Genomic DNA, 24,677 nt, shown 5'->3' on the forward strand with positions numbered 1-24,677 from the left:
CGGGACGCCGAAACGGGCAACCCAATTTAGTGCCAGAGCCCGCGCGCAGGAGGCTGCTGAGATGTCGGACAACGGGAGCGCCTCTGGCCACCGGGTGAACCGCTCGACTACCGTGAGGTGGTGGGTGTAGCCCCTGGAGTGGGGTAACGAGCCGACGAGATCCACATGGATGTGGAGGAATCGGACTGCGGGGACCGTGAACTGCTGGACGGGGGGCGGAGTGTGCCGGTGTACCTTGGAGGTTTGACACGGAATGCAGGAGCGGGACCAGGCGGCCACCTGCCTCCGCAGCCCGTGCCAGACAAAGCGAGCCGCAACCAGAGCTGAAGTGGCCCAGATGGACGGATGTGCCAGGCCGTGAATAGTATCGAAAACCTGGCGCCACATGGAAGTGGGCACTACCGGGCGGGCGCGTGGCAGAGAAACATCGCACCAGAGTTTGGTACGCGTGGGACCACAGGCTACCTGTACCAACCGCAACCCCGAGGTGGTGTGGGGGTACAGGGAGGGGGTGTCTTCCAGGCGCTGAGCCTCCGCGAGCTCCTGGAAATCCACCCCGGAACTTACCTCGGCAACCGGGGAAACCGCCGGTCTGGACAGGGCATCCGCCACGGCGTTTAGTTTTCCCGCAATGTGCCGAACGTCGGTGGTAAATTCCGAAACGAAAGTGAGGTGTCTCTGCTGGCGGGCCGACCACGGATCGGAAACCTTCAAAAATGCAAACGTCAGTGGCTTGTGGTCAGTGAAAGCCACGAAAAAGCGACCCTGTAAAAAATAGCGAAAATGACGGATCGCCAGGTAGAGGGCCAGGATTTCCCGATCAAAGGCACTGTAAGCTATTTCGGGGCGAGTGAGCTGGCGGCTGAAAAACGCCAAAGGGTGCCAGAGGCCGTTGACCTGCTGTTCTAAGACGCCCCCCACCGCCACACCGGAGGCATCAACGGTGAGGGCGGTGGGGGCAGAGCGCGGGTGGACGATCATGGTGGCGTTCACGAGGGCCAGCTTGGCCGCCGCGAAAGCCGCGTCGGCAGCAGGGGACCACACGAGCTCGGTGGGGTTACCCGCGAGGCATTGGAAAAGGGGGCGCATGATGCGAGCTGCCGCCGGGACGAATCGGTGGTAAAAATTCACCATGCCTACAAACTCTTGTAACCCTTTGATAGTGTCGGGCGGGGGAAAGAGCGGATAGCAGCCACCTTCTCGGGCAAGGGAACGGCACCGGCCTGTGTGATCCGATGACCCAAGAAATCGACTGAGGATAGTCCGAATTGGCATTCGGACGGGTGTAGGATCAGACCGTGGTCCTGCAACCTTTGGAATATGGAGCGCAGGTGGGACCGGTGTTCGTGAGCCGATCGACTTGCCACGAGAATATCGTCCAGATACATGAACACAAAAGGCATACCCCGACCGAAATGATCCATGAGGCGTTGGAACGCCTGGGCGGCGTTTTTGAGGCCGAAAGGCATCCGCAGCCACTCAAAAAGCCCGAACGGGGTGATCGTGGCGGTCTTAGGGATGTCTGCAGGGCGAACCGGGATCTGGTGATACCCTCGGACTAAGTCCAGTTTTGAGAATACCGTGGCACCCTCTAGGCTGGCAGAAAAATCCTGAATATGCGGGATCGGGTATCGGTCAGCCGTGGTGATGGCGTTCAGACATCGGTAATCGCCACATGGTCTCCACCCCCCAGATGCTTTTGGGACCATGTGTAACGGTGAGGCCCACGGGCTGTCTGACGGGCGTACGATCCCCAGCCGTTCCAAAGTGAGGAACTCTTCGCGAGCGCCTGCCAGCTTATCAGGGGGTAGGCGTCGGGCTCGGGCGAAAACAGGCGGTCCCTCTGTAGGGATGAAGTGCACGACACCGTGCTTGGCGGCAGGTGCGTCGAAACGCTGGACTAGGAGCTCCGGGAATTCAGCGAGTATCGCAGCAAACGGGTCGGAGGTCGTGGTGACGGCCTGGACGGTCGGGCTGGATGATACGGAAACCGAAGGAGCGGGAGGGTCAACGCTACTGGACGACGGCTGCAGGCTCTTCCCGCGGACGTCAGGGATCAATGAAAAAGCCCAAAGGAAATCCGCTCCCAGGATTGCCTGGCCTACATCCGCGATGATGAAAGTCCAGTTATAGGTCCTGGAACTAAAGGACAGGGACATGTCCCGTGTTGCGTAGGTACGGACAGGGCTACCGTTCACCGCAATGAGTGGGGGGCCGGTCTTACCTGATCGCGCTTCCTGGCAGGATGGAGGCACAATGCTGACGATCGCCCCGGTGTCCACGAGGAAAACGGTACCTGTATGTTGCTCAGCAAGGTAGAGGCGATGGTTCTGGCCGATCGAGATTGCCTCTACATTTGATCGGCCGAGGCATTTCCCGAGAATGTGCAGGGGCTTCTACAGTTGCGTGCCGCTGCTCCCCACCGTCTATGAAACACCAGCCGCGCTGGTGTGTTTCTATGTCGCGGGCCTGTTTCAAAATGGCCGCCGTAGCAGCTTGGCGGGTTTTTTGAAAAGCGGCGGGCGGATGGGCGCCATCTTGGCCGCGCGGTCGGTCGCTCACCGGTGTGGAAACCCGATTTACTGAGCTGGGGCGCCTCGTCTTTGCCGCGACCAGTGCGTCCGTCTTTTCTGCGAAATCCATCGGGTCCCCGAAAATAACGTCTGCTAGGACTACGCGGACGTCCTCTGGCATCTTCTCGCGGAATGCCTCCTCGAACATGAGGCATTTGGTGTGTTCTCCTGCTAGAGTCCTCATCTCCGTCATGAGGACCGACAGCGGTCGGTCCCCGAGCTCAGGTAAGTGCAGGAGTGTGCTGGCCCGCTGTTGTTGGCTGCGGCCGAAGGTTTTCAGCAGCAGCGCCTTGAGGCCCGCATACTTGCCGGTCTCTGGCGGGTCGGTGACGTACTGTGCGACCCGTGCGGACGTCTCCGACGGCAGGACGCTCAATAGATGGTAGAACCTGGTCTCGTCCTCCTGTACTCCCCGGAGGTGGAACTGTGCCTCGGCTTGGGCGAACCACAGGCGTAGTTGGTGGGCCCAGAACGGGGGCAGATGAACGCCGACTGCGTGCGGCGTCGATGCCTCCCGATGGGACATCTTGGTGATCTGTGATCACGTCGGGGTCACCACTATGGCGAGTCGTAGGCGATGTGCGTTGAGGTAGACGTTTATTGTAAGATTAACAACCGTGACAACCAACGCACTAAACGACAGACAACCATAAATCTTACTGTCTCTCTCGGAGTTCTAAACCAGACTGCCCGGTACCTTTACCTGCGCACCACCTCACCTCTTCTACCAATCAGAGGGTTCGATGGTCTGGACCAATCCCTGTGCCCCTACAGTTGCAACATTTCAGTACATGTTTAAGGTCTAGAGTGATTAATTGGAAGTCATTAGCGTGCAAATCCAAATACGTAGTTTAACAGCATGTAACTTGATTCATTCCTCTATTAAAGACACAAGGTGCTGGAGTAAACTCAGCGGGTCAGGCAGCATCTCTGGAGAACATGGATAGGTGACGTTTCAGGTCTTAAGACTGATTCATTCCCCTCGTTGGTGGTATTTTGTGATTGTTTCTGTCATTTGTTAATCTGTCCTGATGTGGTTTGCTCTAGATTCTCAATGAGTTTACGAATGAAGTGCAAACATTAATGCTGTGACAGGTTAAATTCCCACTTGCGATGCCCTTGAGTTCAGAGTCTCCACCTGGAGATTTTTGACCCCACTTAACTTCACTGGATGAAAACCTGTTTGTAAAGGAACACAGGAAGATAGTGAATTTAATGACTATTTATGGACTGGCAGTCCCTTAGCTTTTATTTAAATAAATGTGTTAAATGGGAACAGGAAGCTGCTTTGCTGCTGAAAATTGTCTAATTCTCTCATCTAATTTAAAATTCAGATCTGTGAAATCCAGGGTAGTCGGGAAGTGGTGTTAGGTAAATTGAATGGATTAAAGGCCGATAAATCCCCAGGGCCAGATAGGCTGCATCCCAGAGTGCTTAAGGAGGTAGCCCCAGAAATAGTGGATGCATTAGTGATAATTTTTCAAAACTCTTTAGATTCTGGAGTAGTTCGTGAGGATTGGAGGGTAGCTAATGTAACCCCACTTTTCAAAAAGGGAAGGAGAGAGAAAACGGGGAATTACAGACCAGTTAGTCTAACATCGGTAGTGGGGAAAATGCTAGAGTCAGTTATTAAAGATGGGATAGCAGCACATTTGGAAAGTGGTGAAATCATTGGACAAAGTCAGCATGGATTTATGAAAGGTAAATCATCCCTGACTCACTGGACCCACATCAATTTGCATACAGGACAAATAGATCCACAGAGGACGCCATCTCTCTGGCTCTTCACACTGTCCTGACTCACCTAGAGAGACAGGGCACGTACGTGAGGATGCTATTCATAGACTATAGCTCCACCTTCAACACGGTCATCCCCACCAAGCTCAGGTGTGGGGTGTGGTGCTGCGGAGCTCTGTTTCAATCACTCGAACAAGTGAGTTTCTAAACATTTTTTGGAATTCGGAGGAGGTACAGCGGTACTCTAAACATCTTTGGGTATTGCTGCGACGCTGCAGAAATCTTTTAAAAAGGTTTCTGTGTGTTTTGGGGCTGCGAGCGGTGTTATCAACTGACTGCTCAGCTCCCACTACTGAGGCTGGCAACCTGCCAGGAAACTGTGGCGCACAAAAAGGGGGAGAAAAACCTGTCTGGACTGTTACACCTGCGTCCAGAACAACCCCCCCTACTGCCTCGTCGCTACTGACCGGACCGGTCTGGTTTTCGTGCGGTGTGGGAGTTTTTCTACACCCTCGACCTTCTTCTGCGGCCTTGAGACCTGGAGCTGAAGGAGCCTCCTCTCTATCAGAGATAGGCTTCCAACAATAACAGACTGCAGGTGAATCCCTTTCGTTGCTGCAGGAGCAGCGAAGACCAGAGGGGATTGCTTGCGAAAGTCTGCAGCTCACCAGGGAACGCAGGAGAGCTGAGATACCCGGGCCAAGAGGCCGTGACGCAGCAGTTTCTAGTGGGAGCCGCCATTATTGACGTTCGAGGCAACACCACTCGCCTCCCTCCCTTGAACTGTTCTACACTTGTTTGTGTGTTTGGACTTGGCCCCGTGCCTTTTGGATTGTCTTTGTCTTTGTGTATCAGTGTTTTTGTTTTCACTGTAGTGCCTGATACCATGCAGGGTCAGCGTTCTGGGGGATCGGGGCCTTCGGGGAGTTATGCTAAGGCGGCTGCTTCAGCTGCTTCGGCTGCTCCTCTGGGGGCCCGGTTCCCCATGAGGAACCTACCCTTTGAACATGGGGTCAGGTGCTACTTGCCCCCCCAAATGAACCTGGAGGACTGCGCGGCTGCTGTGGCAGCCAAGCCTGCAGGCATTGTGTATGTGGGAAAAATGTTTGGGAAGGGCGTGTTCTTTCTGGAGTCCGTTGAGGGGGTGAACGCGACTGTATGTAAAGGGGTCACAGTGGGTGGACTTTTCTTACAGGTCGAGCCCCTAGGGTCCACCGCGCAGCGGGTGGCCCTATCCAACATCCCGCCCTGCATCAAGAACGAGGCCCTCCTTCCCCACCTTCATACCCTGGGGAAGATCCTCACCGACATCACCCCAATACCCATGGGGTTCCGCAGGAAGGACTTGCAGCACGTTCTCTCCCTCCGGCGCCAGTTGACAATGTTGCTGGACCGGGAGGAGGTGGTCGACGGGCGCTTCTGTGTCCAGCAGGATGGGCGAGACTTCACCATCTTCTGGACATCGGACCGCCCGAGGTGCCACGCCTGCAAGGAAGTGGGGCATATTCGGAGGAATTGCCCCAAATCCCGGGCGGAGGCCTCCGCCTCCGGTGCCACTAACCCCCCTCCCCCCCACTCCCACTCCCCCTGTAGTTGAGTCAGGGAACCCTGGGGATGGGGAGGGTCAAAAGAAGGGGGCAAGGTGGCAAAGAAGATAAGGCACCTGGGGAACAAACCCCCCGGGGATAAGATCTCGCCACCCATCCCGTCACCTCCCGTTAGGGAGTCCGCAAGCCCCATAATCCAGCCGGGGGCGGAGGGGATTGGGCGGGAGGAGGGGGAGCCGCAGACTAGGGTTGCACAGGTGACCCCAGAGTCTGTGAGCTCCTTCCCTTCGAAAAAAAGAAGGAGGAATCTCTCCAGGGAGGAGCAGAAGGGGGACATAGGGGAATCTTCCAGTGGGGCGGGGAGTGCTGTGGTGGAGGATGACTCCTGCCCTCTGGTTCAGGCCCCGGTTCCATGCTCTGAAGGGGTTTCTGGGGAGGGTGGTGATGGGGACCACTCGGGTGTAATGGAGCAGGGAGAGATTCCTGTTGGGGAGGGAATCCCGATTCATGCACCCGAGGAAGCCCAGGAGCAACCCACCCAGGACGAGGTGCAGAACACGCCTGTGGAGTTAGGGATAGTAGGCGGGAAGGGGGAAGGGGAAACCAGCCCTTCTATCCCGCAGGACCTGGCTCCAGAGGGACTCCCTGAGTCTGGGGCACCAGAGTCCACTCTGGGCCCAACTGGTGGAGGGATAGACCCCACTGTCAATGGTCTTGACTGCCCAGGTACACCCGAGGAAGGCCCCTCTGCCACTGGCCCCACGGTGGGGACTGAGGTGGAGGTGAGACCAGAGGGTGGGGAAGAGGCAACCGCTGCGCAGAGTGGGGCGGGAGTCTCAAGCACAGAAGGTGTGTCCAAGGATGGGAATGGTGACTCCATCTGCAGTGGGGGGGTGGAAGGGGACTCCTCGGGCAATGAGTCAATGGATGTTCTCGCTGCCCCCGACGCCACTCCTCTCATTCCAGTGGAGGAGATCCGCGAGTTCATCGCGGCCACCGAAGGAGCCCAACATCGGCCCAAACTGGCCTCCCTCCGGTGGCCGAACTTACAAGGGGTCACCAGCTCCCTGAACCTCATCCTCAGAAGGAAGGGGAGGGGAAAGGGAGGGACGGGGGTGAAGGGAGGGACGGGGGTGAAGGGAGGGACGGGGTAAAGGGAGGGATGGGGGTGAAGGGAGGGATGGGGGTGAAGGGGAACGACCGGCGTCAGCTCAGGTCTTTCTTGGACGACCTGGAAAAGGACGCCGAGGCCCAGAGCAGCGTCGTTCCTGCTGAGGGTAGAGGGACCAGTAGAGCGTCCCTTGTTGCCAAGATCCGGAATGTGAAACGCACTGCCAATCCATCTAGGGTCCGTAGCGGCAAAGGCGACTCTGCTGTCAGTGACCAGGGGACTGGTGAGGGGATCTAATGTACTCCTGACATGGCGACCATAGCCAGTTATAACATAAATGGCAGCAGGGGGCCTCTCCGCAGGTTTAACCATCTCTCAACCCTGAGGGATGGGAAATATGCGGTGAGCTTCCTGCAGGAAACCCACACCATCCCAGGAGACGAGTCCACCTGGCTCCTGGAGTGGAGTGGTGAGGTCTTCATGAGCCACCTCAGCTCCATTTCCAGTGGGGTGGCCATTTTGCTGGCCCCGAATTTCCGGCCAGAAATCCTAAAGGTCCAGGAATTGGTGCCAGGCCGCATGGAGGCCGCCGAGACTGCGCCTGGATGGCGTGCCGTTGCATTTTGTCAACGTGTACGCCCCCAAGCCCGCCGTGTTGCAGACGTGCCTGTTCCGGGAGGTGTCTACCCTTTTGAGCTCCATCGACCCTGGCGACTGCGTGATCCTCGGGGGAGATTTCAACTGTACCCTCGAGGAAGGAGACCGTTCTGGTATTCAGCGCGGCCAGGAGTCGGTGAAGAAGTTGAAGGAGCTCGTGGGCTCCTTTGACTTGGTAGACACTTGGAGGAACCTCCACCCTGACTCCAATGCCTTCTCCAGGAGGTCAGAGGGGGTGGTTCTCGCATTGACCGCCTGTACATTTCTCGGGCGTACGTCTCCCGCGTCTCGGCGGCCTCCATGCGGCCGATGCCTTGCTCGGACCACCACCTGGTGTGGGCGGAGTTTACCCCGCTGCGCACGAGGGGAGGGTCCGTGTACTGGCACTTTAACAACCGGCTGCTGGAGGATCGCCGCTTCCGGGACTCGTTTGTGAGGTTCTGGACCACTTGGAAGGGGAAGAGGGGAGGATTTCACTCCCTACGGCTATGGTGGGACGTGGGCAAGGCCCACATCCGGCGTTTCTGTCAGGAGTACACTAGGGGGTCGACCAAGAGACGCGATACCAAGGTCAGACAGCTCGGGAGTGAGCTGCTCGATTTGGATTCGCGTCTAAGTCAGACCGGTGGGGACCCGACCCTCTGGAGGGAATACCAGGAGAAGAAGGACGCGCTGAAGGAGCTGCAGTTACAGCAATCCCGAGGCGCGTATGTGAGGTCGCGGATCCAAATGCTCCACGATTTGGACCGCGGTTCACCCTTCTTCTACTCGCTGGAGAAGTGGCGGGGAGTCCGTCAGCAGTTAGTGGAGCTGCTCGCTGACGATGACTCCCCCGTCACCGAACCAGAAGACATCAACGCGGCGGTTCGTTCCTTTTATGGGACCTTGTTTTCACCGGATAGCTCCGGCGTGGACGAGTGCAGTGATCTGTGGGAAGGTCTAACCACGGTCGGCCCGGAGGGTGCCGAGCGTCTGGACGCCCCCCTGACACTAAACGAACTGACCGCGGCCCTCCATCAGATTCAAAGGGGCAAATCCCCTGGCCTGGACGGCCTGACAGCAGAGTTCCTCCGCACTTTCTGGGGGACCCTGGGGGAGGACTACACCATGGTCCTGAGGGAGAGCCTGGCGACCGGGGAGATGCCCCTGTCTTGGCGGAGGGCTGTAGTGGTCCTTCTGCCCAAGAAGGGTGATCTCCGCCTACTAAAGAACTGGCGCCCGGTCTCCCTCCTCTGTACCGATTACAAGGTCTTTGCTAAGGCAATGGCCAACCGTCTGGGCCCAGTGCTGGCCCAAGTGATCCACCCTGACCAGTCTTACACAGTCCCGGGCCGGTCCATCCAGGACAATATCCATCTGGTCCGGGACCTGGTCTACCTGGCTCAGGAGACCGGTGTACCCACTGCCTTTCTCTCCCTTGACCAGGAGAAGGCTTTCGACAGGGTGGATCACGAGTATCTGGTGAGGACTCTGCAGGCGTTTGGGTTCGGACCGCACTTTGTGGCCCGGATCCGACTTCTATACACCACTGCGGAGTGCCTCGTCAAGGTCAACGGATCCTTGACGGCCCCCATTCCCTTCCGCAGAGGAGTACGTCAGGGCTGCCCCATGTCAGGCCAACTGTACGCCATCTGCGTGGAGCCATTCCTTAGTCTGCTTCGGAGGAGGTTGACGGGCTTGGTTCTACGCGAGCCAGATATGGAGGTGGTCCTCTCGGTCTATGCCGATGACGTGCTCCTCATGGTCACTGACCCTGCTGATCTGCAGAGGATGCGCGAGTGCCAACGAGTCTTCTCGGTCGCCTCCTCTGCAAGGATCAATTGGGGGAAATGTTCTGGACTCTTGGTGGGTCCATGGCAGGTGGACTCCCTCCCTGAGGAGATGCGGTTTTTCACGTGGAGCACCACGCACCTCCTTTACTTGGGAGTCTACCTGAGCCCCGTCGCGGAGACCTGGCTGGCGAACTGGCAGGAGCTGGAGTTGAAAGTCGTCGCCCGGCTGGGGCGCTGGTCAGGTCTCCTCAGCGTGCTTTCCTACCGGGCAGGGTGTTGGTCATTAACCAACTCGTGGCTTCCCTGCTCTGGTACAGATTGACCACATTGGTCCCATCAGCCACTTTTGCTGGGATCATCCAGAAGAAGTTGGTGGACTTCTTCTGGGGCAACGGAAAGCACTGGGTCTCTGCAGCGGTCCTGAGTCTCCCGATTGAGGAGGGCGGGCAGTCGCTGGTGTGCATTCGCACCCAGTTGGCGGCTCTCCGCCTCAGGACTCTGCAGAGATACCTGTACTCGGAGCATCCTCCCAGGTGGCACGTGCTGGCGACGCACTTTTTCCAACGGGGCCGCTGCCTTCAGGCAGGTACGCGGATCCCGATGGTGGGCGTCAACCGTGCTATCCTGCTGGGAATGCCCGGCTTCTACCGGGACTTGCTGAGAGTCTGGAACCTGGTTGCTGTCGACCGGGCCCCCCCCCTCCGCTGACGGAGGGCGGCGGCCCAGGCGTGAGAGCAGCCGGCCCTTGTCCCGCCCCGCTGGGTGTCGGAGAGGCTCAAATGTGTGGAGTACCTGCGGCTGAGCAAACCCCCGCTCAGCCGGAAGTACTCGTCGGACCCAGGCGCCGTAATCCTTCCCGGGAGCCGGTCCCACACAACATGAGCCGTATTTCCTCGACACCCTTCATCTCCCTCCGAGACGCAGGGAGGCGTGTCCTGTACGGGCTCCTCCTCCACACCCTGCACTTCCTCGCCCTGGTCCACCGTCCGGACACTAAGTGGCGGTCGGTGTTGCCTTCCGGTCACGAGGGGGCCCCGCGGTGGGGGTCCCTCTACGCAGGAATTCTGCCCCTCTCCATCGGGGACCTGGGGTGGAAGGTATTGCACCGAGGAGTCCCCTGCAACCTGTTCCTCGCGCGGTTCACAGACTCGCCAGCCGCCTGCCACTTTTGCGGGTTGGAAGAGTCTGTGTACCACGTGTACATGCAGTGTGTGAGGTTGCAGCCCCTGTTCCAATATCTAAAGGGGCTGCTCCTTGCTTTTTGGCTGCATTTTTCACCCACCATCCTCATCTTTGGACACCCTGTGCGTAGGGGAGAGGGTAGGGCCGAAGATGTCCTGGTTGGGTTGCTCCTGGGCCAGGCCAAGCTGGCCATCCGCGACTCACGGCACCAGGCGGAAGAGGGCTCTGCCCGAGCCAGCTGCCTGCTCCTTTTCCGGGGTTACGTCCGTGCCAGGGTGGTGTTGGAGAGGGACTACACGCTGTCCACGGGCACCCTGGAGGATTTCCGGGACCGCTGGGCACCACGGGGGATTGGATGTATCCTGGATGGGGATTGTAATATAATTGTATAATAGTTTCAATAGGTATATTTGTTTGTATAATACTCTGGTGGTGGGTTCTGTTTTGGTTTTATTGTATTGTATATATTATTTTAATATTTGAATAAATATTTTTGATTAAAAAAAAAAAAAAAAAAAAAAAAAGCTCATCACCAAACTCCACCAGCTAGGCCTCAGCTCGTCATTATGTGACTGGACCCTGGACTTCCTGCTGGAACGACCGCAGGCAGTGAGAATGGGCCCGCACCTGTCCTCCACTATCACCCTGAGTACCGGCACACCACAGGGCTGTGTTCTGAGCCCCATGCTCTACTCCCTGTTCACACACGACTGTGTTCCTGCATTCGACACCAACACCATTGTCAAGTTTGCAGACGACACAATGGTGATCGGGCTTATCACCAACTAGAGCGGAGGTGCAGAACCTGGCGGACTGGTGCTCGGATAACAACCTGTCCCTAAATACCACCAAGACCAAGGAGCTGATCATCAACTTCCGTAGGTCACATAACGGGGAATATGCCCCGATCTCTATCAACGGGGACAGTGTGGAGAGAGTGTCCAGCTTCAAGTTTCTGGGCACTCACATTTCGGAGGACCTAACATGGTCCAATAACACTGCTGCGCTAGTCAAGAAGGCACAACAAAGACTGTTCTACTTAAGAACACTGAAAAAGTCTGGTCTACCCCAACAGCTGCTGACGACCTTCTACCGCTGCACCATAGAGAGCATCCTAACGCATGTGGTACCTCAGCTGCACGGAGGCAGAAAGGAAAGCTCTACAACGGGTAGTCCATAGAGCTCAGAGGGCCATCGGAACACAGCTACCAGACTTGGAGGGCATCTACAACACACGATGCCTCAGGAAAGCCACCAGCATCCACAAAGACTCTTCACACCCCTGCAACAGTCTGTTCGAACTCCTTCCATCGGGCAGACGATACAAGGCCTTCTACGCCCGCACCTCCAGACTCAGGAACAGCTTCATCCCCAGGGCCATAGCTGCTATGAACCGGTCCTGCTGAGCCGGATGGCCACAACGCATAGATCAACTTGCACTTTACCCTGTCTAAAAACTGTTACAATTGTTTCGTTTCATTGGGTTGCTGTTAATTACTTAAATTATTGCATCGTATAGGAGGCGCATTCCCAATCTCGTACCCCTGGGTACAATGACAATAAAGATATATTGTATTGTATTGTATTATAGAATTTTTCGAGGATGTAACTAGTAGAGTGGATAAGGGAGAACCAGTGGATGTGTTATATCTGGACTTCCAGAAGGCTTTCAACAAAGTCCCACATAAGAGATTAGTATGCAAACTTAAAGCACACGGTATTGTGGGTTCGGTATTGATGTGGATAGAGAACTGGCTAGCAGACAGGAAGCAAAGAGTAGGAATAAACAGGTCCTTTTCAGAATGGCAGGCAGTGACTAGTGGGGTAACGCAAGGTTCAGTGCTGGGACCCCAGCTATTTACAATATATATTAATGATTTGGACGAGGGAATTGAATGCAACATCTCCAAGTTTGCGGATGACACGAAGCTGGGGGGCAGTGTTAGCTGTGAGGAGGATGCAACGTGCCTTGGATAGGTTAGGTGAGTGGGCAAATGCACGGCAGATGCAGTATAATGTGGATAAATGTGAGGTTATCCACTTTGGTGGCAAGAACAGGAAAGCAGACTATTATCTGAATGGTGGCCGATTAGGAGAAGAGGAGATGCAACGAGACCTGGGTGTCGTGGTACACCAGTCATTGAAAGTAGGCATGCAGATGCAGCAAAGAAAGCGAATGGTATGTTGGCATTCATAGCGAGGGGATTTGAGTATAGGAGCAGGGAGGTTCTGCTGCAGTTGTACAGGGCATTGGTGAGACCACACCTGGAGTATTGCATACAGTTTTGGTCTCCTAATCTGAGGAAAGACATTCTTGCCATAGAGGGAGTACAGAGAAGGTTCACCAGATTGATTCCTGGGATGGCAGGACTTTCATATGAAGAAAGACTGGATAGACTCGGCTTGTACTCGCTGGAATTTAGAAGATTAAGGGGGGATCTTATAGAAACTTACAAAATTCTTAAGGGGTTGGACAGGCTAGATGCAGGAAGATTGTGCCCGATGTTGGGGAAGTCCGAATGGCCTACTCCTGCACCTATTTTCTATGTTGTAGTTGCTTCCTTGCTATTCAGCCTTGTAGGAAGCAGAGCCACTACCAAACCCTATCCCTGGCTTCTGCATAACTGCAAAGATATCCCAGGTAATTAAAGCTGTAAGATTTAAAGTTGAGTGTTCTAAGAATATGTGCTACCTGTAAATTGTACTTTCAGAATACAAGGCTTTTAAAAAATATTTTGACCAAAAGCAGTTTTTCTATAAAGGCTGTATACAGAAATAAAGGGAGGAAAAGTGAATGATGGATTCAGTAAATATATCTGGTGTAAAGTTGCACAAAATGTTGGCCCGCACTCGGAACATTGTGCAGAGTTCTTGTTGCTGAGCTCCAGGACGGATGAATTATTTTACAGAAATGATTTTTGAGCATGTTGCCCATTTTGGAGCACTTGAGTTGTAAGGAGAGATTGGCCAGAGATTGTTCTCCCTGGAGTGAAGGAAACTGAGGAGTGACCTCAGAAGTTTATAAAATTGAGGAGGCAAGGATGGTTAGTCTTTTCCCAGGGTAGGATGATGTAAAGCGAAATTGGTTAATGAAAGGGAAAAGATTTAAAGGAGATCTGAGGGGCAAAGTTTTCCACACAGAGGGAAGTGGGAATATGCAGCTGCCAAAGGACCAGAGGTGAGTACAATTACAATCTTTTAAAAAAAGGTGTAGATGCATATGGACCAAACGCAGACAAATGTGATTAGCTTGTTTCTTGAATACAAGTATGCTGCTTTGCAAAGAAAGACAAAGTGCTGGAGTAACTCAGCAGGTCCGACAGCATCTCTGGAGCACATGGATAGGCAATGTGTTTGGTCAGGACCCGTCTTCAAAACATCACCTATCCATGTTCTCCACAGACCTGCTGAGTTACTCCAGCACTTTGTCTTTTTCATTTTTTGTTTCAGCTTAGACCTTGGTCGTCCAGTAGAGTGGAGCCCGTTTCCATGCCGCGTGAATCTGTAGCGTTAGGAAAAGTTGCCAGTTCCTGGATCCGATGTTTTGTTTCAACAGTGCATAATAACAAGAGACATGTTTGTTTAAAAAAATCTTTTATTCACGGGACCCTGTATTCAACGTTTGAAAATTGCATTGAGAAACCAGCTGGAAAGAAGTGACACGATTGGGTAAACTGCTCCTGCAGTGAGTGACAAGATACAAGGTTCAAATCTGAGCACTAACTACCTAAAGTAATGCTTCTAGCTCATTGATTGTAACATCCTACCTTATATTTAGACTTTCCCTATTAATAGCCACATTGTTTTTTAAATAATTGTGAAACACTTTAGATAATATAAAGATTCTTCATTTCACGGGCTAGCTCTTTTCTTCTGGCTTTTAGAAGGTCTTGAAGCCGGGTGTGCAAGGCTGACTGACTGTTCAGTAGTGCAGCTGCTGTTGACAGGTCCACTACTGCCACAACAGAGGATTACAGGAGGGGAGAGTGAAAACACTCCTGCCTGCCCCTCCAAATCCTGTGCCCCTCATCATCCAGGTCAGGACTGCTGAGGGCAGCAAACACCACACACAATACACCCTTCCTCAAGACTTAGCTATGCCAAGTTAATAAATCCTATTGGACACCGACTCTACACGTTGTACTGACAATCAGACTGGAGAGGAGCAGGTGTTTTACTATTTAAATTTTTTCCTTTAAAAAAAAAAAATCGAGTTGGCAGTAAGTTTCAGATACTGAGAGGACCGACTATCTCCTTGAAAATTCATTATAAAAACAAGGTTACAGGAGAAGACGAACACAAACTCAATTATCAGTTAACATGGAACAACACTGATTATACTCCACTCACATCTATCCTTTCAGCCGTAGGTACGTGATTCTAAAATGTAAATTACAAACGGAAAATAAAAATAAAGATCTGTAATTATTGGCGCAAATCAATAGAACAGCCACTGATATTTTTCAAGTATGAGGCAAACGCTTTGCACAGTGAAATGTGAAGCATGCAAGCATTCCAAACGGCTTGTTAACGCGTTAATTTGTCAGGAGGCATGAAGCCCGTGTCGCCCAGCGTCCGAAGCGCCACCCTGCCGTTGGGGCGGATGGTGAGCCAGGTAATGCTGCCGTTGTTGAGGCACATCCTCAGCCACCCTTCCGGGGGGAACTGCAACGCTCTGCACAAAAGGGAAAGAATAAATTAACCCAGGAGCATCGAAGTGTATACAATCATGAGTGGAATAGATCTGGCAGATGCACAGGGTCTCTTGCCCAGAGTCGGAGAATCGAGGACCAGAAGACATAGGTTTAAGGTGAAGGGGAAAAGATTTAAACAATCTGAGGGGTAGCTTTTTCACTCAAAGGGTGGTGGGTGTATGGAACGAGCTGCCTGGGGAGGTAGTTGACGCAGGGACAGGTTTGAAGGGAAATGGGCCAAACGCGGGCAGGTGGGACTAGTGTAGCTGGGACATGTTGGTCCAAAGGGCCTGTTTCCACGCTGTATCACTATGACGATGAGCATTAAAAAAACAATGAAGTTATACTTCATATGGATGTAAACAGTCATAACCTTTGACCCCAGGGTGGAAATATCAAAGGCAAAAGGGCATAGATTCAAAGTTTAAAGGAGATGGGCTGGGCAAGTTTTTTTCCACAGAAGGTGGTGAGTGCCAGGAGTGGTGGTGGAGGCAGATTTCCAGGTATCATAAAGTCTGACTGGATGGCACGCAAACAATAGCTTTTCACTGTACCTTAGTACACGTGACAATAATAAACTGAACAATGTACAAAGATACAAGATCCAGATACAAAGGGCATATTATGGGGAGCAAGGGGGAATCAGCAGGGATCTTAGAGAACAATGGAGCAGCTTTAAGGTGACCCACTGGTCCCATTTCTTACAAGTCTGAAGAAGGGTCTCGACCCAAAACGTCACCCATTCCTTCTCTCCCGAGATGCTGCCTGACCTGATGAGTTACTCCAGCATTTTGTGAATAAACCCATTTCTTACAATCCGCACTTGTCCAGTCGTTCCACAAAATGGACTCCTAAAATCTCCACATTTTAAAAAAAGGCATAAAAATGACAGAAAAAGCAAAATATAAGAAGCATTTTAATTAAAAAAGTTACGTTTAGAGATTAGAAAATAGAGTGTTAAAAATCTGAAGTTAGCGTTAATTTGTTAAAATTCACCCATTAATTATTAAATTCATAGGCCTGTGCAAATTCTGTACTCTTTCAGTTATAGCTGTAATATGAGAGAACATTAAGATAATTACCTGCAAACAAAATAGCGGATTACGTTGGCGTGGCAAACAATGATCTCGTAGCTGTCGTTCTGTTGCTTCAAATCAGCTCTATGGATGTAGCGACGGAACGCAGCTTCAATCCTGGCGCCATCTTCATGATACTGCTGAAGACATGTAGACGCGTAAACACACACACTGGCCGGTACAACTCAGGCATGGAGGACTATGCAGTGTTCAAAACCCCGTTCACGACAAATGTTCAGGTGAAATAAAAGCTACAAGCATTATACCATAGATAGATACAAAATGCTGCTGGAGTAACTCAGCGGGACAGACAGCGTCTCCGGAGAGAAGGAATGGGCGACATTTTGGACTGATGGTCTGAAGAATTGTCTCAACCCGAAACATCACCCATTCCTTCTGTCCAGAGATGCTGCCTGTCCCGCTGAGTTACTCCAGCATTTTGTGTCTATATCTTTGATTAAACCAGCATCTGCTGTTCCTTCCTAAGCATTATACCGTACAACACTGAGCAATCATGCTGGAAAAAGTACACTTATGAATCTCCTGTGCCTTTTAACAGTAGATCGATTCACAGAGGCTGAACTATGTTCAGTTTACATCACCCTGCTACAGGAAGGACATCATTAAACTGGAACGAGTGCAAAGAAGATTTACACACGTCATTGGATGGGGAGTCCTGAAAACCCAGCCTTGAAATATATATTTTTTGTTGTCTAAACCACTGCTTCCATAGAGAACAAAATGCAACGTCAGACAGAAGCAAAAGTAGAGATATATACAGATAATTCTGCACTGCCATTGTTAGTGCATGAAATACAAATAAAAGTGTTGGATGTTCAGAATGCACACAATCTGAAAAATCCTGCAAAATTCTTCCAATGGGCAGATATGAAATTCAAGTTTTTGTATTTTCAGATCCAAAGAGTGTAAGAACAAATATTCCTGGATTTAAAAGTTTTTACAATAGCATGGATTTCCCAAAAGAAAGTGTAATTGGATCCATTTTGGTCCATGGAGGTTGAATACTTTCCAATATTAATCACTACTTTACTCTCATGTATAGGAAAACTGCAGATGCAGGTTGAAACCGAAGATAGACACAAAAAGCTGGAGTAACTCAGCGGGTCAGACAGCATCTCTGGAGAGTATAGGATTGGAGGATATTAGCCGAGGACACGTTTGACCAACTTGGTTTGTTTTCTCTAGAACGTCAGAAGCTAATAGAGAACATATACACAATTATGAGAGGCAGGGACAAGACAGATGTATTTTTCCTCAGAGTGGAAATGTCACAGACTGGAGGGCACAGGGTTGGAACGTTTCAAGGAGATTTTTTTGCACACAGATGCCAGGGGTATTGGGGAGGCAGATAGGAGAGCAATGTTTTAGACAGCAAGTAATGGAAGGGTATAGACCACATGCCGGCAGATGGGGTTAGTTTACATTGGCATAGCAATTGGCACCTCCAGGACGACTCTTACCATGGCCTCCGGTTTCCAGTGGGTGATGGGCGGGTCTGGCTCAATCGGGGCTCCTTCCCTCAGCAGGTCGCAGCTCAACATCTCCGGATCTGGAACCATAGCATCAAAGCTCAATGTGTACAGCACAACCACACACCAAAGTTCAGCGTGAATCACGGTGGCGCAGCGGTAGAGTTGCTGCCTCACAGCGCCAGAGACCCAGGTTCCATCCTGACTACGGGTGCTGACTCTATGGAGTCCTTACGTTCTCATCGTGACCTGCGTGGGTTTTTTCCAGATGCTCTGGTTTCCTTCCACACTCTAAAAACGTGCAGGTTTGTAGGTTAATTGGTTTTGGCAAAAATTGTAAATTGTCCCTAGTGTGTGTAGGATAGTGTTAATGTGCGGAGATCGCTGGTCGGCACAGACTCGCTGCGCCAAAGGGCCTGTTCTCGTGCTGTATCTCTGAACTAAACTGAACCACACACCAATGCTCAGTGTGAACAGCCAAATGCCATGAAAAAAGTAAAGACTCGAGTGTTTTGTTGCCATATGTACCAAAACAAAACAAGGATAACTGGCCTGTAAACACACTCCTTGGTAGATAATATAATGCACAAACTAAAACAATTCAATAAATGAAAACCCTAATATTAGCAGAACAACTTATTTTTCCACTGTCTTTAAACCTCTCCTCGTTGTTCTCCTGCGATCACTTTCCCGGTCCAAGCTCTCCAATCTCATTACAAGGCTGTAGTTAGGGTGGGTGATGTGCCAGGTGTAGACACAACCATCCAGGTCCTCCCCAGGTCAGCACAGGGCTCCTGTGAACACCGGCGAGCACTGGTGGTGGAGGCAGATACCATTGGGGGGGGGGTTGAAGAAGCTTTTACATAGATAAACTCAAGGGTGTTACATTTTTGGAGAAATAATTAGGAAGGTTAGAGTTCAACCTATACCTACAATCAGCCCACTGAGGCCATGTGAACCATCGGTCACCCGTTCACCAAAGATAGACACAGAAAGCTGGAGTAACTCAGCGGGTCAGGCAGCATGTCTGGAGAAAAGGAATAGGTGAAAATGAATAGGCTTCGAGTCGAGACCCTTCTTCAGATCACCCGTTCACACTAGTTCTGTTATCTCATTTTGTCATCCATTCCTTACACACCACAGGAAATTTACAGAAGCCAATTAACCTACAAACCCACACATTTTTGGGATGTGGGAGGAAACTGGAGGACCCTGAGGAAAACCACGTGCTCACTGGGAGAGCGTGCAAACTCCACACATACAGCATCCAGGGTCAGGATCGAACCTGGGTATATTTAGACAGGTACAAGGATAGGACTGGTTTGGAGAAACGCAGGCAGGTAGAACGAGTAAATGCACATGTTGGTCAATGTGGGCAGTCACTCCCATCGGTTTCTGAATCATTAGAAAAAGACATGAAAGAGCTTCTTGAATCAGGAAAGAGGCAAGATGGTGTCGGGAGAGAATGATCAATGTATCAAAGTTGGAGCAGCAGAGAGATGGTATCATAGAACGGTACAACAAGGAAACAGGCCATTCGGCCCAACTCATTCATGCCGACCAGTGGCACCCTTCCGTCACGGCACATATTTGAGGCGGCACGGTGGCGCAGCGGGTAGAGCTGCTGCCTCACAGCGCCAGAGACCCGGGTTCAATCCTGACTACGGGTGCTGTCTGTACGGAGTTTGTACGTACTCCCTGTGACTGTGGGGTTTCCCCGGGGGCTCCGGTTTCCTCCCACACTCCAAAGACGTACAGGTTTGTAGGTGAATTGGCATTGATAAAAATTGTAAATCTCCCTAGTGTGTAGGATAGTGTTAATGTGCGGGGATCACTGGTCGATGTTGACTTGGTGGGCCGAAGAACCTATTTCCGCGCTGTATCTCTAAAGTAAACCAAATATCCAAAACTGATGAAAATTACCCGATGCAAGGTATTTGTATGAAAAACCAAGCAGCTCTCTGCACAAGGGGAACAGCACCCACCTGGCAAGTATTTGTGAATGATGGTTGCTGTCTCCTTCGCCCTGGTCATGCTGGAGTGAATCAGGATGTCGTAGTTTAAACCCAGACTTGCCAGTCGCTGGCCTGTCAGTTCCGCTTGTTCACGGCCTGGAAGGATGCAGATATTAGACAATAGATGCAGGAGGAGGCCATTCGGCCCTTCGAGCCAGCACCGCCATTCAATGTGATCATGGCTGATCATTCTCAATCAGTACCCTGTTCCTGCCTTCTCCCCATACCCCCTGACTCCACTATCCTTAGACAATAGACAATAGGTGCAGGAGTAGGCCATTCAGCCCTTCGAGCCAGCACCGCCATTCAATGCGATCATGGCTGATCACTCTCAATCAGTACCCCGTTCCTGCCTTCTCCCCATACCCCCTCACTCCGCTATCCTTAAGAGCTCTATCCAGCTCTCTCTTGAAAGCATCCAACGAACTGGCCTCCACTGCCTTCTGAGGCAGAGAATTCCACACCTTCACCACTCTCTGACTGAAAAAGTTCTTCCTCATCTCCGTTCTAAATGGCCTACCCCTTATCCTTAAACTGTGGCCCCTTGTTCTGGACTCCCCCAACATTGGGAACATGTTTCCTGCCTCTAATGTGTCCAATCCCCTAATTATCTTATATGTTTCAATAAGATCCCCCCTCATCCTTCTAAATTCCAGTGTATACAAGCCCAATCGCTCCAGCCTTTCAACATACGACAGTCCCGCCATTCCGGGAATTAACCTAGTGAACCTACGCTGCACGCCCTCCATAGCAAGAATATCCTTCCTCAAATTTGGAGACCAAAACTGCACACAATACTCCAGGTGCGGTCTCACCAGGGCCCGGTACAACTGTAGAAGGACCTCTTTGCTCCTATACTCAACTCCTCTTGTTATGAAGGCCAACATTCCATTGGCTTTCTTCACCGCCTGCTGTACCTGCATGCTTCCTTTCATTGACTGATGCACTAGGACACCCAGATCTCGTTGAACTCCCCCTCCTCCTAACTTGACACCATTCAGATAATAATCTGCCTTTCTATTCTTACTTCCAAAGTGAATAACCTCACACTTATCTACATTAAACTGCATCTGCCATGTATCCGCCCACTCACACAACCTGTCCAAGTCACTTAAGAGCTCTATCCAGCTCTCTCTTGAATGCATTCAGAGAATTGGCCTCCACTGCCTTCTGAGGCAGAGAATTCCACAGATTCACAACTCTCTGACTGAAAACGTTTTTCCTCATCTCAGTTCTAAATGGCCTACCCCTTATTTTTAAACTGTGGCCCCTTGTTCTGGACTCCCCCATCATTGGGAACATGTTTCCTGCCTCTAACGTGTCCAACCCCTTAATAATCTTATACGTTTCAATAAGATCTCCTCTCATCCTTCTAAATTCCAGTGTATACAAGCCTAGTCGCTCCAGTCTTTCAACATATGATAGTCCCGCCATTCCGGGAATTAACCTAGTAAACCTACGCTGCACGCCCTCAATAGCAAGAATATCCTTCCTCAAATTTGGAGACCAAAACTGCACACAGTACTCCAGGTGCGGTCTCACTAGGGCCCTGTACAACTGCAGAAGGACCTCTTTGCTCCTATACTCAACTCCTCTTGTTATGAAGGCCAACATTCCATTGGCTTTCTTCACTGCCTGCTGTATCTGCATGCTTCCTTTCAGTGACTGATGCACTAGGACTCCCAGATCTCGTTGTACGTCCACTGTTCCTAACCTGACACCATTCAGATAATACTCTGCCTTCCTATTCTTACCACCAAAGTGGATAACCTCATACTTATCCACATTAAACTGCATCTGCCATGCATCCGCCCACTCACACAACCTGTCCAAGTCACCCTGCAACCTCAAGAGAGAGCTGGATAGAGCTCTTAAGGATAGCGGAGTGAGGGGGTATGGGGAGAAGGCAGGAACGGGGTACTGATTGAGAGTGATCAGCCATGATCGCATTGAATGGCGGTGCTGGCTCGAAGGGCTGAATGGCCTACTCCTGCACCTATTGTCTATTGTCTATTGTCATAGCATCTTCCTCACAGTTCACACTACCACCCAGCTTTGTATCATCTGCAAATTTGCTAATGGTACTTTTAATCCCTTCAATCAAGTCATGAATGTATATTGTAAATAGCTGCGGTCCCAGCACCGAGCCTTGCGGTACCCCACTAGTTACTGCCTGCCATTCTGAAAGGGACCCATTTATCCCCACTCTTTGCTTTCTGTCTGTCAACCAATTTTCTATCCATGTCAGTACCCTACCTCCAATACCATGTGCTCTAATTTTGCCCACTAATCTCCTATGTGGAACCTTGTCAAAGGCTTTCTGAAAGTCAAGGTACACCACATCCACGGGCTCTCCCCTGTCAATTTTCCTGGTTATTCTGTAAACGCGAGCTGCACAACCCCTCAATATGAAGCTTCAAACCAGTCGTATACACCACAAAACAGTACAGCACAGGAATGGGCCTGTCAGTTCACAATGTCCATGCCCAACATGATGCCAAGTCAACAAGTCTCCTTTGTCTGCACATGATCCATATCCCTCCATTTTCTGCATATTTAAAACCTTCTTAAATGCCATGTATCTGCCTCCACCCCTAACAGCGCGTTCCAGGCACACACCACTCTCTGTGTAAAAAAAAGTACCCAACACATCTCCTCGAAACTTTGCCCCTTGTCTATGGCCTCTTGCCTTTGACATTTCCACACTGTCGAAAAGGTTCTGACTGTCTACGGCTCTCATCATTTTACATACATCTATCAGGTCTCATCTCAGCCTCTGACGCTCCGGAGAAAACAATTCAGGTCTGTCTAACCTCTCCTTATCGCTAATACCTTTTAATCCAGGTCATATTCTGGTCAACCTCTTCTACACCTTCTCCAATACCTCCACATGCTCCCTGTAATGGTGCACAACTCTACATAATACTCCTCGCCAAAGTTTTACAAACATGACTTCCTGACTCTTATACTCAATGCCTGACTTATAAAAGCAAGCAAACCATATGTCTCTTCCCCGTGCTAGCCATTTGTGCTGTTACTTTCAAAGAGTTATAGATTTGGACCCCAAAATCCCTGCACATCAATGTTGTTTAGGGTCCTGCTGTTAATTGTATACCGTCCCCTTGCATTTGATCTCCCAAAGTGCCATTCCTCACACTTGCCTGGTTTGAAAGCCAGACTTTACATTTAGACACAAAGAACTGCAGATGTTGGGTTTCCACAAAAAAAGACACAAAATGCGGGAGTAACTCAGTGGGCCGGATAGCATCTCTGGAGAACATGAATAGGTGACGTCTTGGGTTGGGAACCTTCTTCAGTGTCTGACCCGAAACATCACCTATCCATGATCTCCAGAGATACTGCCTGACCTGTTGAGTTACTCCAGCATTTTGTGACTGTTTCATCTCTAGAGACCTGGGGAAGAGAGATTTGTTTGAAATCAAGTCACGGATCAGCCAAGATCCCAGAATACGGTAGAACACACAGGAGGGGGTGACCCACCCTGTCCTGTTCCTCAGCACCTCCTGACCGAGGATTTGATGCAAAATGCTTTCATGCAAAGAAAGCGCTACTTTGCTAAAAGCGGAATAATCGATGGAACACAGACCCAATGCTGTCAGAATTCTGTCTTTGTCCGTTGAGGCTGACAGCTCGTACTGGGAATGACGGATGAGGAAGATGTGCCTGGTGGCTTTGACTTTGTAGTTCTCCAGCTGTGCAGTCAGGTCCTCAGGCGCCTCTTTACTTTTATGGTTGGGTTTAATGAGAGAGATTGGCTCACGCCTGAAAAAGAAAATATATTAACAGTTTGTAAATCCCCAGGTATCCCCCTCTCCCTTCTCTCAACTCTAACCCCCCCCTTCTCCTCCACCCCCCTCTTCCCCTTCCTCCCTCTTCTCTCCTTTCCCTCTCCTCCCCTCCCTCTTCTCTCCCCCCTCCCATCTCTCCCTCTTCTCTCCTTTCTTCTCCCCCTTCTCTCCGCCCCCCTCTCTCCTCCCCCCCTCTCTCTCCTCCCCCCCTCTCTCTCCTCCCCCCCTCTCTCTCCTCCCCCCCTCTCTCTCCTCCCCCCTCTCTCTCCTCCCCCCTCTCTCTCCTCCCCCCCTCTCTCTCCTCCCCCCCTCTCTCCTCCCCCCCTCTCCTCCCCCCCTCTCTCCTCCCCCTCTCTCCTCCCCCTCCCTACCCCCCTTCTCTCCTCCCTACCCCCTTCTCTCCTCCCCCCCTCTCTCTCCTCCCCCCTCTCTCCTCCCCCCCTCTCTCCTCCCCTTCTCTCCGCCCTCCCTCCCTACCCCCCCTTCTCTCCTCCCCTTCTCTCCGCCCTCCCTCCCTACCCCCCCCCCCCCTCTCTCCTTCCCCATCTCTCATCTCCCCTCCACGCCGTTCCCTCCCTCCTCTCCTCCGCACTCACTTGTCCCAGTTGTGGTCCCAGCCGCCGGCCCCGGGGCTCCAGCTCACGGCCGCCGCCTTCAGGCCGCCGTCACCGCGCCTTTGCGAAGCCGCGGCCGCCACTACCACGGCGGCGGTGCCGGCGATGCCGCAGGCCAGCTGCACGGCTCTGCGGAAAGCCATGGCGGGGAGCGCGGCCTGGGGGTGACCCTGGCAGCGGAGAAGCGGAACCAACACGCGGCGCCGCGGGCCGGCGCCGCTCCCGGACCCATTTCCGGCGAGCCGTCAACGGAAATGATGCAAACTGTGTCCGGCACTCTGTATCTTCCCCTTTGCTCTGCCCATTGTTCGTGCTTGAGTTTGACAATTGTATTTACGCAAGTACATCTCATCTGTTTAGACTAGAGTATGTAAACGTTTTTCACCCTACCTCAGTACAC

General features: G+C 51.8%; 1 protein-coding gene across 4 annotated transcripts; it reads right to left on the bottom strand.

Annotated features, from left to right (window-relative positions):
- Positions 1-14,156: 14,156 nt before the first annotated feature.
- Positions 14,157-24,530, bottom strand: pgam5 (PGAM family member 5, serine/threonine protein phosphatase, mitochondrial). 4 transcript variants are annotated; one of them, XM_078421476.1, is made up of 6 exons: positions 24,260-24,525; positions 23,462-23,637; positions 19,825-19,950; positions 17,831-17,919; positions 16,356-16,486; positions 14,157-15,254 (listed from the first exon to the last, which is right to left on the bottom strand). In XM_078421476.1, exons 1-6 carry the CDS (start codon positions 24,418-24,420, stop codon positions 15,107-15,109), a joined length of 831 nt encoding a protein of 276 aa, XP_078277602.1. In that variant the 5' UTR covers positions 24,421-24,525; the 3' UTR covers positions 14,157-15,106. The 4 variants fall into 4 exon arrangements, with proteins under 4 accessions (XP_078277602.1, XP_078277601.1, XP_078277603.1 ...); XM_078421475.1 differs by having other exon boundaries at positions 16,356-16,489; XM_078421477.1 differs by lacking the exon at positions 19,825-19,950 and having other exon boundaries at positions 16,356-16,489; positions 24,260-24,530.
- Between the last annotated feature and the right edge of the window lie 147 nt (positions 24,531-24,677).

The sequence above is a fragment of the Rhinoraja longicauda genome, chromosome 25 (genome assembly GCF_053455715.1).
Source record: "Rhinoraja longicauda isolate Sanriku21f chromosome 25, sRhiLon1.1, whole genome shotgun sequence".
Lineage (NCBI taxonomy): Eukaryota > Metazoa > Chordata > Chondrichthyes > Rajiformes > Arhynchobatidae > Rhinoraja > Rhinoraja longicauda.

Excerpts from the sequence above, each read along its gene's own strand:
- pgam5 (XM_078421475.1), bottom strand. The coding sequence starts at position 24,420 with ATGGCTTTCCGCAGAGCCGTGCAGCTGGCCTGCGGCATCGCCGGCACC. Across the intron at positions 19,951-23,461 it reads CAGAATTCTGACAGCATTGG|GCCGTGAACAAGCGGAACTG; the intron begins GTCTGTGTTCCA and ends GCATCCTTCCAG. Across the intron at positions 17,920-19,824 it reads CATTCACAAATACTTGCCAG|ATCCGGAGATGTTGAGCTGC; the intron begins GTGGGTGCTGTT and ends CTATGGTTCCAG.